We start from the raw sequence: 19,059 nt of genomic DNA on the forward strand, positions 1-19,059 counted from the left end.
TGGTCTCTGATCAAGGTGGGCACTAGTCAACCGGGGCCCTGGTAAATATGGACGATTGTTAACAAAAGGTTGGGACCACTGGACCCTGGTCAATGTGGGCCCTGGTCAATGTGGGCCCTGGTGAACATGGACGATGGTTAACAAAAGGCTGGGAACCACTGGTCTCTGGTCAACGTGGAAAAATCCCTTGTTCCAGAGATGAATTTATAATTTTCTCAAGCCAAATTAACAAATCTCCCCTGGTCAGTTTGATTAACCAGGAGGGGCAAGGATCTAGGGAACAAGTGGTCGCTCTCGTAGCTCCAAGGAACTTGTCCACGTCATCAGGGCAAACAAGCCGAAACGAATCCATCAAGATCGAACAGACAGATGCCTCAGGCACCTCACCTGGCATTGCACTAACCCCAGTGTCCAACTCAGAGCGTATCCGAGCGACTTTATCTGCAAAAAAAGTGCGCGAAGTCGCTGCACTGGGTTGCTGGGTTGTCAGGGGTCTCCTCCCCCTGGGGAGGATGGAGAAGCTCCCCAACAACCCGAAACAACTCCGTTGGTCTATTGATTGCAGATGCTATGCGGGCAGCCGAGAAAGCCTTTCGGGCTGCCCGCAAGGCCGCAGAATAGGCCCTAATAGCAGCTCTAGCCCGTGTTCGGTCGGATACCCTACGAGTTCTCCGCCAGGAGCACTCCAGACCCCTTCTCGGCCGCTTCATCACAGCCAGCTCCCTTGTGAACCAGGGAGCCCTGGTGCGTCGGCGGGTTGAGAGGGGACGTTCGGGGGCGATCGTGTCTATCGCCCTGGCCATCTCGCTGTTATAGCGATCGACCAAGACGTCAACACATAGTCTACCATCTCTGCCACATAGTCTACCATCTCTGCCACATAGTCTACCATCTCTGCCACTAGGTCTACCATCTCTGCCACTAGGTCTACCATCTCTGCCACTAGGTCTACCATCTCTCCCACATAGTCTACATCTCTGCCCTATGAGGAGCCTGAAGAAGAGAAGGTGGAGAGGAGACATGATAGTAGTTGTTATCTCTTGCCTCAGGCTAAAAGGTCAAACACCTTTTGTGCAGAGAGTTTTAGTAAACCACAGTAAACTCCAGTAAAAAGTCTCAATCACCTTCTACTATAAATATATGGAATATAGAACATAAAGTCTTGATTTTTGAACTATCTTTTACAAAGTCCTGGGGGGGGGGGTCACCTCAATCACATTATGAGACCATCTAGATGGTCTTTGAAGGTCTCTTTGCTTGGCTACGGCCTTATGAGACCATCTAGATGGCTTTTGGAGGTCACTTTCCTTATCGATGGTCCTATGAGACCATCTAGATGGTCTTTGAAGGTCTCTTTGCTTGGCTACGGCCTTATGAGACCATCTAGATGGCTTTTGGAGGTCACTTTCCTTATCGATGGTCCTATGAGACCATCTAGATGGTCTTTGAAGGTCTCTTTGCTTGGCTACGGCCTTATGAGACCATCTAGATGGCTTTTGGAGGTCACTTTCCTTACCTATTGTCTTATGAGACCATCTAGATGGTCTTTGAAGGTCTCTTTGCTTGGCTACGGCCTTATGAGACCATCTAGATGGCTTTTGGAGGTCACTTTCCTTACCTATTGTCTTATGAGACCATCTAGATAGTCTTTGAAGGTCTCTTTGCTTGGCTACGGCCTTATGAGACCATCTAGATGGCTTTTGGAGGTCACTTTCCTTATTGATGGTCCTATGAGACCATCTAGATGGTCTTTGAAGGTCTCTTTGTTTGGCTACGGCCTTATGAGACCATCTAGATGGCTTTTGGAGGTCACTTTCCTTACCTATTGTCTTATGAGACCATCTAGATGGTCTTTGAAGGTCTCTTTGCTTGGCTACGGCCTTATGAGACCATCTAGATGGCTTTTGGAGGTCACTTTCCTTACCTATTGTCTTATGAGACCATCTAGATGGTCTTTGAAGGTCTCTTTGCTTGGCTACGGCCTTATGAGACCATCTAGATGGCTTTTGGAGGTCACTTTCCTTACCTATTGTCTTATGAGACCATCTAGATGGTCTTTGAAGGTATCTTTGCTTGGCTACGGCCTTATGAGACCATCTAGATGGCTTTTGGAGGTCACTTTCCTTACCTATTGTCTTATGAGACCATCTAGATGGTCTTTGAAGGTCTCTTTGCTTGGCTACGGCCTTATGAGACCATCTAGATGGCTTTTGGAGGTCACTTTCCTTACGTATTGTCTTATGAGACCATCTAGATGGCTTTTGGAGGTCACTTTCCTTACCTATTGTCTTATGAGACCATCTAGATGGTCTTTGGAGGTCTCTTTGCTTACCTATGGTCTTATGAGATCGTCTAGATCAGGGGTCGCCAAACTAAGGACCATGGGCCGGATGCGGCCCTCCAAGGTCATTGACTTGGCCTCTGTCCTAAACTTTAGACTTAGGATTGACCTAAGTCTGAAATGACTTGAAGGCCACAACTACAACAATCTTAATTTCATTATAGTCAACTATTTCATTATAGTCCGGCCCCCTAACAGTCTTCGGGACTGTGAATCAGCCCTCCACTTAAAAAGTTTGAGGGCCCCTGCCCTGGCGAGGAAGACTTTGGCAGACTTTTGCCGAGGGGGAGCTGGGACATTCTTTCCAAGGTGGGAAGGCAGAGGAAGCCTGGAGGTGTCTGGAGGGAACGGAGGAGCTCCCAACCACGCCTGGGGAGACGGCGGAGGAGGCTCCGTGCCGGGCAAGGACGGGTCTCTCCTGGGCCTTGCTGGGCGTCCTTGGCGGGTTTGCAGCCGGTCCGCGTCTCCTTCGCTCCTTCGCTCCTTCTTCCCTGGGCCGCCCCCCGGCCTTTGCGCACGCTCTCGGCGGCGTCTCCACCCGGGCTGCTCTCCCTCCGGGCGCAGAGCGGGATAAGAGGCGGCAGCTGCGGGGAAACGGCCTTTCCTCCCGGACGGAGCTCGGGCGGCCCAGGGCGGAGCGACACCACACCTGCGGGGCCGCGATGGAGAAGAGCCGCCTCCTCCACGGGATGCAGGGCAGGTGAGCAGCCCCCAAAGCTGGGGAAAGTTCCCCTTGGGACTCGGGCGCCCAGCATCCCCGGCCCAGGCGGACGCAGGCCAGCTTGCCCTTGCCCTGGATCCGCCCCGCGCTCCTTTCCTTTGGCAATGCCAAGAGTTCCACTTGGCAGCAGCAGAAGCTTTGGGGACTACAACTCCCACCATCCCCCAGGCAGAGGGGCGTCTCTCTTCCCTCCCTCTCAGCTGGGAAAGGTTCCTTTCTGGAAGATAATGCCCAACATCCCCAACCAACTTGGAATAAGATATACATAACATAAGATTTACATAACATATGTATAAGTGTGTGTCTGTATATATATGTATGTGTATGTATATATATATATATGTGTGCATATATACCATGTGTGTATATGTCTGTGTGTGTGTGTATATATGTGTGTGTGTGTGTCTGTATATATATGTATGTGTATGTATATATATATATGTGCATATATACCATGTGTGTATATGTCTGTGTGTGTGTGTCTGTATATGTGTGTGTGTGTGTCTGTATATATATGTATGTGTATGTATATATATATATATGTGCATATATACCATGTGTGTATATGTCTGTGTGTGTGTGTATATATGTGTGTGTGTGTGTCTGTATATATATATGTATGTGTATGTATATATATATATATATATATATATATATATATATGTGCATATATACCATGTGTATATGTCTGTGTGTGTGTATATATATGTGTGTGTGTGTCTGTATATATATGTATGTGTATGTATATATATATATGTGCATATATACCATGTGTGTATATGTCTGTGTGTGTGTCTGTATATATATGTATGTGTATGTATATATATATATATATGTGCATATATACCATGTGTGTATATCTGTGTGTGTGTGTGTCTGTATATATATGTATATATGTATATATATATATATATATATATATATGCATATATACCATGTGTGTATATGTCTGTGTGTGTGTGTATATATGTGTGTGTGTGTGTCTGTATATATATGTATGTGTATATATATATATATATATATGTATATATATGTGCATATATACCATGTGTGTATATGTCTGTGTGTGTGTGTATATATGTGTGTGTGTGTATTTATGTCAATATGTGTATACTAGCTGTGCCCGGCCACGCATTGCTGTGGCGAAGTATAGTGGTATGGGAAATAAAGTATTAAGGAATTGGTGGTAGTTAAGGTAAAGGGTAAAGGTTTTCTCCTGACATTAAGTCCATTATAAATGGGTAATATAGCTGTGGGGAAGGGCCTTGAGTCTACACTGCCATATAATCCAGTTAAAATCAGATAACCTGTATTTTATAGGCAGTGTGGAAGAGGCCTAAGTGAGGCCTAACTCTGCCTGTCCCCTGGGCTGAGTGGGTTGCTAGGAGACCAAGCGGGCGGAGCTTAGCCTTCTAACTGGCAGCAATTGGATAAAGACAATTATTCCCATACCTCTAATTAGGACTTTATTTTTCTTTTCTTTTTGTTGTATGAACGTAGAGGCATGGATGAGGGGTTGTGCTGCCAAGTTTAGTGTTTCTGGGATGTGTAGTTTTGTTGTCTTGTCCTAGGCCGGAATTTCATTACCCTTTTATATATATAGATACACATACACATATGGGTGTGTGTACAACAATCGCTCCACGGCCTCTCTGGGGGGAAGCCGGAGGCACAATTGCCCCAGATCCTTTGCCCCAGGTTCTTGCCACCCCACCGAGGGAGGCGGTTTCCAAACGCGTTGTGCGGCCTGTTAGTACAAAGTGTATCAGTAGAAAGCGAGGCTTTTTGATCTTTTGTCAGCAGATATGCAGCACCGGAGCATACGCCGGTCGGTTGTCGTTCCAGTTCAATTAAGTGTAAAAACCTAAAGCTCGTGAAATGTAGCGTGAAATGGACATAAAATGCCCTCGAGAAGGAAGGAGAGCTCGAAATGTCAGTTTCGTCGCAGAGATGTTTCAAGGCTTCGGATATTTGGGGCCGTACGAAACTCACGCTGGCGGTTGGCACCGTGGAGAGGGATTGTGGGAGTTGTAGTCCCAAACATCTGGAGGAACTAATGTCTTCCTTTAAATCTTGGAGAACACTTTTATAGCATAGAAATGCACGACACATATTTCATCTGCTTCAGAGAGACACAAGAGCATTGTTGTTATGTTGTTTTATAGCGTTGCTACAGTATGTGTTTTAATTTCATGGATTATACGTTAATTTATGTTGTGGTTGGTTTGTTTTCTTATGCAAACTACTCCAAGTCCCTTTGGAGAGATGGAGGCAAGGTACAAGAATAAAGTTATTATTATTATTATTATTATTATTATTATTATTGACACAACAACACAGCAAACAAGATAAATATGCTGGATTTTATATCACAAAATCACAAGTCGAACACTTTCCAAGTGTCTAGGACTGTGTGATGTATTATTATTATTATTATTATTATTATTATTATTATTATTATTATTATTATTTTATGACACAGCAAACAAGATAGACATGCTGGATTTCGTATCACAAAATCACAAGTCGAACACTTTCCAAGTGTCTAGGACTGTGTGATGTATTATTATTATTATTATTATTATTATTATTATTATTATTTTATGACACAGCAAACAAGATAAATATGCTGGATTTCGTATCACAAAATCACAAGTCGAACACTTTCCAAGTGTCTAGGACTGTGTGATGTATTTTCAGATTTATTATTATTATTATTATTATTATTATTATTACAGTAGAGTCTCACTTATCCAAGACTCACTTATCCAAGGTTCTGGATTATCCAACGCATTTTTGTAGTCAATGTTTTCATTATATCATGATATTTTGGTGCTAAATTCGTAAATACAGTAATTACTACATAACATTACTGCGTATTGAACTACTTTTTTTCTGACAAATTTGTATAACATGATGTTTTGGTGCTTAATTTGTAAAATCACAACCTAATTTGATGTTTAATAGGCTTTTCCTTAATCCCTCCTTATTATCCAAGATATTCGCTTATCCAAGGTTCTGCCGGCCCATTTAGCTTGGATAAGTGAGACTCTACTGTATTATTATTATTATTATTATTATTTTATTGTATGACACAGCAAACAAGATAGATATGCTGGATTTCGTATCACAAAACCACAAGTCGAACACTTCCCAAGTGTCTAGGACTGTGTGATGTATTTTCGGATGATGTGCGCAGATCCCAGTAGGGTGGCCTTTTGCAGTTGTCAGATTATTATTACTATTATTACTATTATTATTATTATATTATGCCACAGCAAACAAGATAGACATGCTGGATTTCGTATCACAAAATCACAAGTCGAACACTTCCCAAGTGTCTAGGACTGTGTGATGTATTTTCGGATGATGCGTGCAGATCCCAGTAGGGTGGCCTTTTGCAGTCGGCAGATTATTATTATTATTATTATTATTATTACTATTACTATTATTATTATTATTTTATTATGACACAGCAAACAAGATAGATATGCTGGATTTCATTTCACAAAATCACAAGTCCAACACTTCCCAAGTGTCTAGGCTGTGTGATGTATTTTCGGATGATGTGCGCAGATCCCAGTAGGGTGGCCTTTTGCAGTTGATAGATCGTAATTTTGTCAATGTCTATTGTTTCCAAATGCTGGCTGAGATCTTTTGGCACGGCACCCAGTGTTAATAATAATAATTATTATTATTATTGTGTTTGGTTAGGCTGAGAGAGTTGAACTAGATAAGGAGTTTGATTGCATCCATGTCAGTGGTTGTTGTGATGTAAACAAGCAGCTTGTTTGAAGCCTCAAAACTCACAGGATCGGTGTCGTGAATTATGCAAAACTTTGGAGGATACCTAATGAAGGAAATCTTCTATACGAGGCGCATGGGAAGCATCCTTTCCACCCCACTCGCCATCCATTTACCTTCTCAACCCTTCTGACTACAATCCACCTTTGTGTAGTTACTTACAATCCACCTTTTGTAGTTGCTGAGTGTATCCATTGTTCAGTGGACTTCACGGGACTATAATTGTCTGATGTGTGATCTTTGGCCTTTTGGAGAATGTGCTCCCGACAGATGACCGTCCAGGCTGAGAAGGAGACGTTCTGGATTATCCAACGCATTTTTGTAGTCAATGTTTTCAATATATTGTGATATTTTGGTGCTAAATTCATAAATACAGTAATTACTACATAGCATTACTCCATATTGAACTCCTTTTTCTGCCAAATTTGTTGTCTAACATGATGTTTTGGTGCTTCATTTGTAAAATCATAACCTAATTTGATGTTTAATAGGCTTTTCCTTAATCCCTCCTTATTCTCCAACATATTCGCTTATCCAACATTCTGCCGGCCCGTTTATGTTGGATAAGTGAGACTCTACTGTATTAATAATAATAAAAATAGAGTAAAATAAATGTAATAGTAGCAACAATAATAGAGAAAAATAATGAACGTACCATATATTCTCGAGTATAAGCTGACCCAAATATAAGCCAACCTGGACCCTCACCTGAGTATAAGCCGAGGGGGGCTTTTTCAGGCTTAAAGAAAGGGCTGAAAAACTAGGCTTATAGTCGAGTATATACAGTATGTGTCTAGCTGGGAAACATAAGAAAAGTAGAAACTTATTATTATTATTATTATTATTATTATTATTATTATTATTATTACAGTAGAGTCTCACTAATCCAAGCTAAACGGGCCAGCAGAAGCTTGGATAAGCAAATATCTTGGATAATAAGGACTGATCAAGGAAAAGCCTATTAAACATCAAATTAGGTTATGATTTTACAAATTAAGCACCAAAACTTCATGTTATACAACAAATTTGACAGAAAAAGTAGTTCAATGCGCAGTAATATTATGTTGTAATTACTGTATTTACGAATTTAGCACCAAAATATCACGATATATTGGAAACATTGACTACAAAAATGGCTTGGATTATCCAGAGGCTTGGATAAGCGAGGCTTGGATTAGTGAGACTCTACTGTATTATTATTATCATCCCTCTTTTTTCTACTTCTGGTAGCTACTAGCTATGGAAGCAAAGCCCAGGAGCATGTCTGCTTTGTGCAGTGACGTCTACTTTGAATTCCGTAGTTGTGGGACATTTCCTTCTTTCATGCAAACTAGGCTGGTTGTTACTCAGAACATTTTCTTCAATCGCCCCCAGATTGTGGAATATCCTGTCCGTTGAGATTAAAACGGCAATAAATGCAACCTTCTTTTGGCAAGTCTGTCCGGATTATTTATAGGTGTTGTCACACTTTTCTAAGTCTGCCCTAAACATGGTCGTTGTAGGGTTGTTGTGTGTTTCCCGGGCTGTATGGTCGTGTTTCGGAAGCATTCTCTCCTGACGTTTCGCCCACATCTATGGCAGGCATCCTCAGGCCCCTTCCTTTTCCCCCTCCGCCGCTTAAGCGGCGGAGGGGGAAAAGGAAAGGGCCTGAGGATGCCTGCCATAGATGTGGGCGAAACGTCAGGAGAGAATGCTGCTTCTGGAACATGGCCAGACAGCCCGGAAAACACACAACAACCCTTTGATTCCGGCCATGAAGGCCTTCAACAACACATGGCCTTTGTATCTATTTACTTTTTTTGCTGGCGGCTCCTTAAACCTGCGTAGTCAAGAGTCCGTGTGTGTTTAGAGTACGTGATCTCCATTTCTAGAACACGGAGTCGTTCTCTCCAGCCCGGCACCCATGAATGCCCGTCGAGAGGAAAAAGAAATTGTAGCATATTGACTTAAGTGCCTTGTATGATATGCTATGGGTCTCTTTCTTCTAAACCAACACCTGGTTTCGTCCCATGCTTCCTTCCGCACACAGTCCCTGAAATATCTCCGACATTTAGAGTTGCCCTTCAGCACTGTTGAATTTTAACACATGCGGTTCTGTATGTTTTTAAAATCTTGCAGAAGGCACGTGAGCAGGGGCGGTTCACCTGTAAGGCAAATTAGGCGGTTGCCTCAGGCGCCGTCGTTTTGGGGGGCGCTGTTGAAGTCTCTTGGAAACTAGGCAAGTGGGGTTTATATATATGTGGAATGTCAGTCCTTGAGGCAAGTGTGAATGTTGTAAGTGGCCACCTTGATTAGCATTGAATGGCTTTGCTTCCTGTCTGGGGGAATCCATTGTTGAGAGGTGTTAGCTGGCTCTGATTGTTTCCTGTCTGAATTTCCCGACTCCAGGGGTTGGTGCTCATCTCCATTTCTAAGCCGAAGAGCCGGCATTGTCCGTAGACACCTCCATGGTCATGTGGCCATTAGCATGACTGCATGGAGCGCTGTTACCTTCCCACCGGAGCGGTACCTATTGATCTACTCACATTAGCATGTTTTCGAACTGCTAGGTTGGCAGGAGCTGGGGCTAACAGCGGGTGCTCATTCCGCTCCTGGGATTTGAACCTGGGACCTTTCGGTCTGCAAGTTCAGCAGCTCAGTGCTTTAACACACTTTGCCACCGGCGCTCCTGTTCTTTATTTATTGTCCTGATTTTAGAGTTTTTTTTTAATATCAGGAGCCAGATTCCCTTTCGGTGGCCTTTTAATTGTGGATTACCTGCCTTGATATTCTGGGTTATATGGCTGTGTGGAAGGACCCTCAGTGTTTTTCCACACAGCTATATAACCCAGAATATCAAAGCAGAATAACCCACAATATCTGCTTTGAACTGGGTTATCTGAGTCCACACTGCTCTATATCCCAGTTCAATGTTTTGGTGCTAAATTCGTGAATACAGTAATTACTACATAACATTACTGTTATTGTTTCTTGATAACAGGATAAGGAGGCTAAAATTCTGAGTTAATCAGACCGAAGTGTTCAAGTGACGGGAAGAGAGTGTTCCGCTCTAATGTGTACTCGTCAAACTCATCTAGAAAAGCCGTGCCCGTTTCAAGGAGTCGTTCTTCGGGAAGTTTGTAGAAACAGGTTCAGAGAAGGAATGTGCTGCCTCTGGGTGTGGTGGAATCTTCTTGTGGGTTGGACTAAATGACCACGATGGTCTCTTCCAAGACTATAATTCTGATGCAACTTGAGGGCACTTGGAAATAATTGCATCCTCCTTGAATCCATGCACACACACATACATTAAAGCTGTTCTTTTCTGCTCTAGGTCTTATCTGGGGATCTCTGGGAAGAATGGCAACGGGGCCGTGGTGGGCTACGTTCCGGACCTCAGTGCCATCGAGCTGGGCCTGAAGGGGAACCAGCACTGCCACTCCAGCTGGGCCGCCAGCAACGGCTATGACGCAGAGAAAGAGAGGGCTCGGCGGAAGTTGTATCTCGCCTCGGTCATCTGCTTAGTCTTCATGACCGGGGAAGTTGTGGGTAAGCCTGCTCACGATAAACTGCCAGGAAGAACCTTGCTTTAATTCAGTGGTTCTCAACCTTCCTAATGCTGTGACCCCTTAAGACAGTTCCTCATGTTGTGGCGACCCCCCAACCATAAAATTATTTTATGGTTTTTCAGTCTAACAGCTGAGTTACCTGTGTGCCATTACATCAGTGGTTCTCAACCTTCCTAATGCCGCGACCCCTTAAGACAGTTCCTCATGTTATGGCGACCCTCCAACCATAAAATTATTTTATGGTTTTTCAGTCTAACAGCTGAGTTACCTGTGTGCCATTACATCAGTGGTTCTCAACCTTCCTAATGCCGCGACCCCTTAAGACAGTTCCTCATGTTATGGCGACCCTCCAACCATAAAATTATTTTATGGTTTTTCAGTCTAACAGCTGAGTTACCTGTGTGCCATTACATCAGTACAGTAGAGTCTCACTTATCCAACATAAATGGGCCGGCAGAATGTTGGATAAGCGAATATGTTGGATAATAAGGAGGCATTAAGGAAAAGCCTATTAAACATCAAATTAGGTTATGGTTTTGCAAATGAAGCACCAAAACATCATGTTAGACAACAAATTTGGCAGAAAAAGTAGTTCAATATGCAGTAATGCTATGTAATAATTACTGTATTTACGAATTTAGCACCAAAATATCACGATATATTGAAAACATTGACTACAAAAATGTGTTGGATAATCCAGAACGTTGGATAAGCGAGTGTTGGATAAGTGAGACTCTACTGTAGTTCTCAACCTTCCTAATGCTGCGACTCCTTAAGACAGTTCCTCATGTTGTGGCGACCCTCCAGCCATAACATTACTTTATGGTTTTTCAGTCTAACAACTGAGTTACCTGTGTGCCATTACATCAGTGGTTCTCAACTTTCCTAATGCCGCGACCCCTTAAGACAGTTCTTCACGTTGTGGTGACCCCCCCAACCATAAAATTTTCTTAATCCCTTCTCATTATCCAACATATTCACTGATCCAACATTCTGCCAGCCCGTTTATGTTGGATAAGTGAGACTCTACAGTATATGTATATATATATATTGGGCTAAAATCCTTTTTTCTTCCCCATAGCAGCCTTCCTTAGGCAGGGACTCTTTCTTGACATGCATCGAGAGAAATACATCGGGTGTTGCATACTTGTGTATTGTTTTCATGTTGCAAATAGTTTAATGTTGACTTTTTTTTAGCTGTGTTGTATTTGTTTTAAATTCTAAGTCATGTTGTTCCCAGTTTTGAGGAAATTGCAAGATACAGTGTCAAAATAAATAAGAGCAACAGTATCAACTTTGTTTTGGTGCATTGTGAACCTTGGTGCTTGCAAAAATCTAGCAGAGCAAGGAGACCAGTCTTGGACCTTTTTCTGCACCAAATCTGAACTCTTGGGTTGATATTCTTGGCACGAGAAAGAGACAAACGATGTCCTGCTTGTCCTTATTTTTCTCGGTCTTCTCTCCTTCTCCCCAGGAGGATACATTGCTCATAGTCTGGCCATTATGACGGATGCTGCCCATCTCCTCACCGACTTTGCCAGCATGATGATCAGCCTTTTCTCGCTCTGGATGTCCTCTCGTCCTCCCACCAAAACCATGAATTTTGGCTGGCATCGTGCAGGTAACTTGGGCTTTACAAACTTCCCACTTTTGCTATGTTATGCCTTCAAGTCTATTCCAATTTACGGTGACCCAATAAGTTTATTTTGCTCTCTGAAAAATGGTTCAGGTTTGTTTTTGTACTTGAGAGAGTGTGACCAGGATTTGAAACATGACCACACCAATACAATGGCTCTAAATGTGCAGCTTATGTTGATGCTTTGTCCATCAGAGTTCGTTTTCCACATATAAACACAGACGGTTTAATCAAGTTCCATACAACGAATGATTTTGTATTTGTGGAGCATCAGAGGTGGAGGATATCGCACATGTTCTGTTCAGCTGTGAATTGTATAAGAAAGAGAGAGACCAATGCCTCAGGCCATACATTATTCACAAAACACACCGGGACCCACATATTAGAACTTCATTTTTGTTGGTCAGCCAGAATCCTAAAATAACTCACAAAACAGCCCTTTTCCTATTTAAAGCAACACAGCTGAGAATGGCATATTTGGAATTAATTGGGGTAAACTGTGGAGGTGATGCAGATATTTGACCTGAACGGGATCTTGTTAACAGCTTGTTTATTTTAACTTCTTTTGTACCGCGGGTTGTATGTTGTATGTATGTCTATGTGTTAAATGTTTTGATACGGCCGATGGGCTAATCAATAAAACATGATTCACATATGTTAACCAAGGATAAATCTGCCCAATCTCCACATATATAGACTGAGATATGTGTGACCAAGCAGCATCATATGTGGCCAAAATAGCAAACGTTAACAAAACAGGAGAGCTCGCAGCAGTTTGTTTTGCCCAAATCTACAGGGAAGAGCAAAATCCCCAACCTTTTTCTTCTCTCTTGTTGGATTAACTGAACTCAGTTTTCAGAAACTGAAATTAGCTGGGAATGTGAAAGAAAAAGCAAGTGTTGATAGCGATGGGTTGGCTAGTTAAGTGCGAACTTGGTGGCTGCTCTCACCATCTCAAAGAGTAATAATAATAATAATAATAATAATAATAATAACCTGCTTTGATTAAAGTCAAAAATCAGAAACTCCTCAAAACACAACAGACAAAAAACCAGTACAAGAAAACTGCACTACAAACTAGAGCTGACAGCTGGCACAACAAAACACTGCATGGAAAGTTCCTTGACAAAATTGAAGGAAAAGCTGAGAAGGAGAAGACTTGGCTCTGGCTCACGAATGGGACCCTGAAGAAGGAGACAGAAGGCCTGATCCTTGCAGCCCAGGAGCAAGACATCAGGACAAAGGCAATTAAGGCCAAGATCGAAAAATCAGCTGATGACCCAAAATGCAGGCTGTGCAAGAAAACCGAGGAAACCATTGATCATATCCTGAGCTGCTGTAAGAAAATTGCACAGACAGACAACAAACAGAGGCACAACTGTGTGGCCCAAATGATCCATTGGAACTTATACCTCAAGTACCACCTCCCAGCAGCAAAGAACTGGTGGGATCACAAACCAGCAAAGTATTGGAAAATGAACACGCAAAGATACTGTGGGACTTCCGAATCAGACTGATAAAGTTCTGGAACACAACACACCAGACATCACAGTTGTGGAAAAAAACAAGGTTTGGATAATTGATGTTGCCATCCCAGGTGACAGTCGCATTGATGAAAAACAACAGGAAAAACTCAGCCGCTATCAGGACCTCAAGATGGAACTGCAAAGACTCTGGCAGAAACCAGTGCAGGTGGTCCCGGTGGTGATGGGCACACTGGGTGCTGTGCCAAAAGATCTCAGCCGGCATTTGGAAATAACAGACATTGACAAAATCACGATCTGCCAACTGCAAAAGGCCACCCTGCTGGGATCTGCACGCATCATCCGAAAATACATCACACAGTCCTAGACACTTGGGAAGTGTTCGACTTGTGATTTTGTGAAACGAAATCCAGCATATTTATCTTGTTTACTGTGTCATACGATGTTGTTGTGTCAATAATAATAATAATAATTTTATTTTTATACCCCGCCTCCATCTCTCCACAGGGACTTGGGGCAGCTAACATGGGGCCAAGCCCAAATATCCACAATAAGCAAAATAAAGTACAGTTGCAATAAAACAAACACGATAGACATATAACATGGCACATAGATTAAACCAGCATTTTAACATTGATATAATCATAGAATCATAGAATAGTAGAGTTGGAAGAGACCTCATGGGCCATCCAGTCCAACCCCCTGCTAAGAAGCAGGAAATCGTATATTATTTATAATAATAAATAATAAGTAAAACCACCGGATAAGAAACAATGCATAGGTTAAAAAATAGTAAAAACAGGGCGGCGGCACATGGCATTGGATATAAGGTATTATATCCAAAAGTAACCCCAAAGGAAATGCACTTCAGATCATTCTGTCAGCCTGTATTATATTCCATTTTGGTATCGGATGCTCAACGCTATATTCTTGGTTTTGCAGAGATTTTGGGAGCCCTCTTGTCTGTGCTGTCCATCTGGGTGGTGACGGGCGTCTTGGTCTACTTGGCGGTGCAACGGCTCCTCTCGGGCGACTACGAGATCGAAGGCAACGCCATGCTCATCACCTCCGGTTGTGCTGTGGTGGTGAACATCATGTGCGTATCGCCGTGACGTAAGGCTAGACATTGAATTCCAGGGGCTCATGGTGACACGGTCTCAAGAAAGCGTCCAAAAAATGCCACTAGTTTTGTTGCTATTCATACCACTAGGAGCAGGTCTTTTGTAGAACGGATGGATCTTAACTACCTACGTAAGATCAATCCACACCCAAATTATTTGTTCCTAAATGCTGAGATCGTGGTAGCCGATGATGCCGTCCTTCTGTGAATTATAGATTAGGTGGGAATACAGGAACAGGATAGGTTCTGTAGGTTTGTTCCATAGTTTGAATTTGTATCTAATGTCTGATCTCGGAAGGCTACCGGAGCGGAGGGTCTCTGTGGTTTCTTTCGGGGTGTCTTTTCCCAGTTCCCTTGACATTTGCTCTTGATCTCTTCCTCCAGAATGGGAATCTCCCTCCACCAGTCGGGACACGGTCCCGGCCATCACAGCCACGGGGAGGGCAGGCAGAACACCAGCGTCCGAGCCGCCTTCATCCACGTGGTCGGGGACCTTCTGCAGAGCATTGGGGTCCTGGTCGCAGCCTACGTCATTTATTTCAAAGTAAGGACACACCTAGGTAAAGGTTTTCCCCGAACATTAAGTCCAGTCATATCTGATTCTGGGGGTTGGTGCTCATCTCCATTCCTAAGCCAAAGAGCCGGCGTTGTAGGTAGACACCTCCAAGGTCATGTGGCCATTGGCATGACTGCATGGAGTGCCTGGAGCAGTACCTATTGATCTACTTACATTTGCATGTTTTTGAATAAGTACCACCCTCTGAATGTTAAATTCTTGTACAAATGATTATCCTTGATCGGTTTCATCTGCATGGGTAATTTCTCTATATAGCTTCAGGGTTCAACTCACTTTTGGGTTCTCCTCCATGTTCTTATAGCACTTTTAATTTCCTCTATGTTTACAAATCTCACTTAGTGCACTTTGATCAGCCCATCCTTATGTTTCATTGCTGTGTTTTAACTTTGTCTTATTCATGGTTGATTTTAATCGTATGTTTTAATTTTTCATTTGTGCATTTTCAGTATTTGATGTTTTATGTATGTATATTAGTTTTGTATTTGTAAGCCGCCCTGAGTCCCTGCAGGGAGATAGAAGCGGGGTACAAGAATAAAATAATAATAATAATAATAATAATAATAATAATAATTATTATTATTATTATTATTATTATTATTATTGAACTGCTACATTTTTCAGGAGCTGGGGCTAATAGCGAGAGCTCACCTCGCTCCCCAGATTCGAACCTTTTGCTCAACAAGTTCAGCAGCTCAGTGTTTAACCCACGTTGCCACCAGCTGGAGTGGAATTATTTCTCTTTCTTTTAGAGTCTTTTTTATTGTAATTTTTGCTTTATTTACAAGCTAGCTTGGGTACCAGCCGTTGCCCGAGTTATTTGAAAAAGTCATTTTTTAAAATTGAACAAAACACATAAGCTTGTGGGGTGAACTACAATGCACATCATGCCAGGTTAACATAAAAAAAAAACCCAAAACCCCATCAGTACTTAAAGTTTTTATGTTGGGCATAAGTAAGGACACACATGGAGTGGAATTCTTTCTCTTTCTAAGTCTTTTTTATTGCAATGTTTGCTTTATTTAAAGTAAAGGTAAAAGTTTACCCCTTGACATTACGTCTAATCGAGTCTGACTCTGGAGGTTGGTGCTCATCTCCATTTCTAAGCTGAAGAGCCGGTGTTGTCCTTAGACACCTCCTAGGTCATGTAGTTGGCATGACTGCATGGAGTGCCATTCCCTTCCCACCGGAGCGGTACCTATTGATCTACTCACATTTGCATGTTTTCGAACCGCAAGGTTGGCAGGAGCTAAGGCTAACAGCGGGAGCTCACCCGACCCACAACCTCGAACTGCCATCCTTTATGTCAGCAAATTCAACAGATTAACTGTTTAACTCATTGCACCACCGCAACTAATCTACTACTGCACTTTGGATTCCCTTTGCAGCTATTGAAGTGATCCGAGCACAATGGGGCACATGGGGAAAGGAAACTGGGACTTTTTAAAAGTGTCTGAGAAAGTGGGTTGGGAAGGGATTAATTGGGAGAAATTGGAATGGTGGGAAGCTATGGAAGCGTAGTACGTAATGCCCGAGGCAACTGACTCCTTGTGTCTTACGGTGAACTGCAAAAAAGAGATTCGGCTCCTAGACGGCTCATGGTCTGCCTTTGTGTCCTTCCAGCCAGAATACAAATACGTGGATCCCATCTGCACCTTCCTCTTTTCCATCCTGGTCCTCGGAACCACGTTGAGCATCCTCCGAGACGTTGTCCTGGTGCTCATGGAAGGTACGTCTCCTCTCCTCTGGATTGTGGGGCCAATGGGACTTGGGAATAAGGCTGGAAAATGTGGATTATTTGATGTGATCATCTGGATTATATGGCAGTGTAGAAGGGCCCTGATTCAGGCCTGGCTCAGTTCCATGCTCCTGCCTTTGGTTTTGTTTCACGCCCCCCATGAGCACCCTTTGTCCTTCCGTAGGAACCCCCAAAGGAGTGGATTTCAACCACGTGAAGATGACGCTGTTGTCCATCAACGGGGTGAAAGCCCTCCACAGCCTCCATATCTGGGCCCTCACCGTGTCTCAGCCTGTCCTCTCCGTCCACATCGCCATCAGTAAGTTTCCCGGGGGAAATTTGTGGAAATTTGTGGTGTTACTTACTCGCAAGTTGCTTGGAAAAGTCTGCAATTCTCCAAAGGCTACAACGCTGCTATCTATCTATCTATCTATCTATCTATCTATCTATCTATCTATCTATCTATCTAAAAATGTAATGTACGTTTGTAGGACTGAGTAAACAACAAAACCACTGAACCAAATCACACCAAATTTGGCCACAAAAGACATAGTCATCCAATCTATGTCTTTCAAACAAAAAACTTGGAAAATAAAGTCCAAATTGGAAAACGAGGAAGAGCCGTTTTCAACCCTGGTTGCTGGTCAGAAGGGTAGACCCTGCCCACTTTGGGCCTCACCCACTTCATCTCCTAGCAACCCCCTTGGCCACAATGGCGCCGGGGTACTATTATTATTATTATTATTATTATTATTATTATTATTATTATTATTATTAGAAACACAACAAGATGAGTCCACAGCAGACACTCTGCTGGCTGTTGCATTAGATCACATGTCGGACACTATTATTATTATTATTATTATTATTATTATTATTATTATTAGAAACACAACAAGATGAGTCCACAGCAGACACTCTGCTGGCTGTTATATTGGATCACATGTCGGACACTATTATTATTATTATTATTATTATTATTATTATTATTATTATTATTATTATTAGAAACACAACAAGATGAGTCCACAGCAGACACTCTGCTGGCTGTTATATTGGATCACATGTCGGACACTATTATTATTATTATTATTATTATTATTATTATTATTATTATTAGAAACACAACAAGATGAGTCCACAGCAGACACTCTGCTGGCTGTTGCATTAGATCACATGTCGGACACTATTATTATTATTATTATTATTATTATTATTATTATTATTATTATTATTATTATTATTTGAAACACAACAAGATGAGTCCACAGCAGACACTCTGCTGGCTGTTGTATTGGATCACACGTCGGACAATTCCCAAGTGTCTAGGACACTTGTTGTTGTTGTTGTTGTTGGGGAAAACCTTTACCTTTACACTGCTATATAATCCGGCTCAAAGCAGATAATCTGGATTTCATATAGCAGTGTAGTAACAATACTCTTGTGACTATGGAAAATGACCATCCTGAGCCAGGGATTTGGAGACCTGCAGTCCCCAAAAGTCCTTTTCCCAAACTAATTTTTTCTTCTCATCTACTTGGCATGGGTTATTTGGTTAACCAGTTGAAATTCATGTGTAAATCAGGATTTTTATTTTTTGAGCTGACTAATCTCGGAGGTGGTTTGAACCCCGGAAGTGCCCCTTGGTTCCAGGCGTGACGTTGTGCCCGATGAATGCCTGTGTTGTTGTCCTTCCCAGACGAAGACGCGGACGCGCAGACGGTGCTGAAGGAAGCCAGTTCCCGGCTGCAGCGAGCCTTCAATTTCCACACCATGACCATCCAGATCGAGAACTACTCCGAGGACATGAAGGACTGCCGGGCCTGCCAGAGCCCCTCCGACTGAGCCTTGCCGCCAACAACCCGTCCTTTTCGGAGCTGCTACCTCGGAGGTTCTTTCTGACTTTGGGACCAATCGTGTCCAAAACCGACTCGCTCAACTTGCAACAAACCTGTCCCTGGTTTGTTTGGGAGCCGAGCAAAGAGACACTTTCCCTTTCCCGTCCTCTTGTAGTCTTTTCCTCCTTCGGTTCCTTTTGTGCCTTTGTCCGTCCTTCTCTCTTTTTCTATAAAATTTAAGAAGCTAAAATGAAA

General features: G+C 42.7%; 1 protein-coding gene across 1 annotated transcript; it reads left to right on the top strand.

Annotated features, from left to right (window-relative positions):
* Window positions 1-2,599: 2,599 nt before the first annotated feature.
* Window positions 2,600-19,059, top strand: slc30a2 (solute carrier family 30 member 2). Its single transcript, XM_003227375.4, has 8 exons — window positions 2,600-3,041; window positions 10,180-10,394; window positions 11,889-12,035; window positions 14,477-14,630; window positions 15,039-15,198; window positions 16,852-16,957; window positions 17,151-17,285; window positions 18,666-19,059. The coding sequence occupies exons 1-8, from the start codon at window positions 3,004-3,006 to the stop codon at window positions 18,809-18,811; spliced, it is 1,101 nt and encodes a 366-aa protein (XP_003227423.2). The 5' UTR covers window positions 2,600-3,003; the 3' UTR covers window positions 18,812-19,059.

Source organism: Anolis carolinensis, unplaced genomic scaffold (assembly GCF_035594765.1).
Source record: "Anolis carolinensis isolate JA03-04 unplaced genomic scaffold, rAnoCar3.1.pri scaffold_10, whole genome shotgun sequence".
Classification (NCBI taxonomy): domain Eukaryota; kingdom Metazoa; phylum Chordata; class Lepidosauria; order Squamata; family Dactyloidae; genus Anolis; species Anolis carolinensis.

Excerpts from the sequence above, each read along its gene's own strand:
- slc30a2 (XM_003227375.4), top strand. The coding sequence starts at position 3,004 with ATGGAGAAGAGCCGCCTCCTCCACGGGATGCAGGGCAG. Across the intron at positions 3,042-10,179 it reads CTCCACGGGATGCAGGGCAG|GTCTTATCTGGGGATCTCTG; the intron begins GTGAGCAGCCCC and ends TTTCTGCTCTAG. Across the intron at positions 16,958-17,150 it reads TGTCCTGGTGCTCATGGAAG|GAACCCCCAAAGGAGTGGAT; the intron begins GTACGTCTCCTC and ends GTCCTTCCGTAG.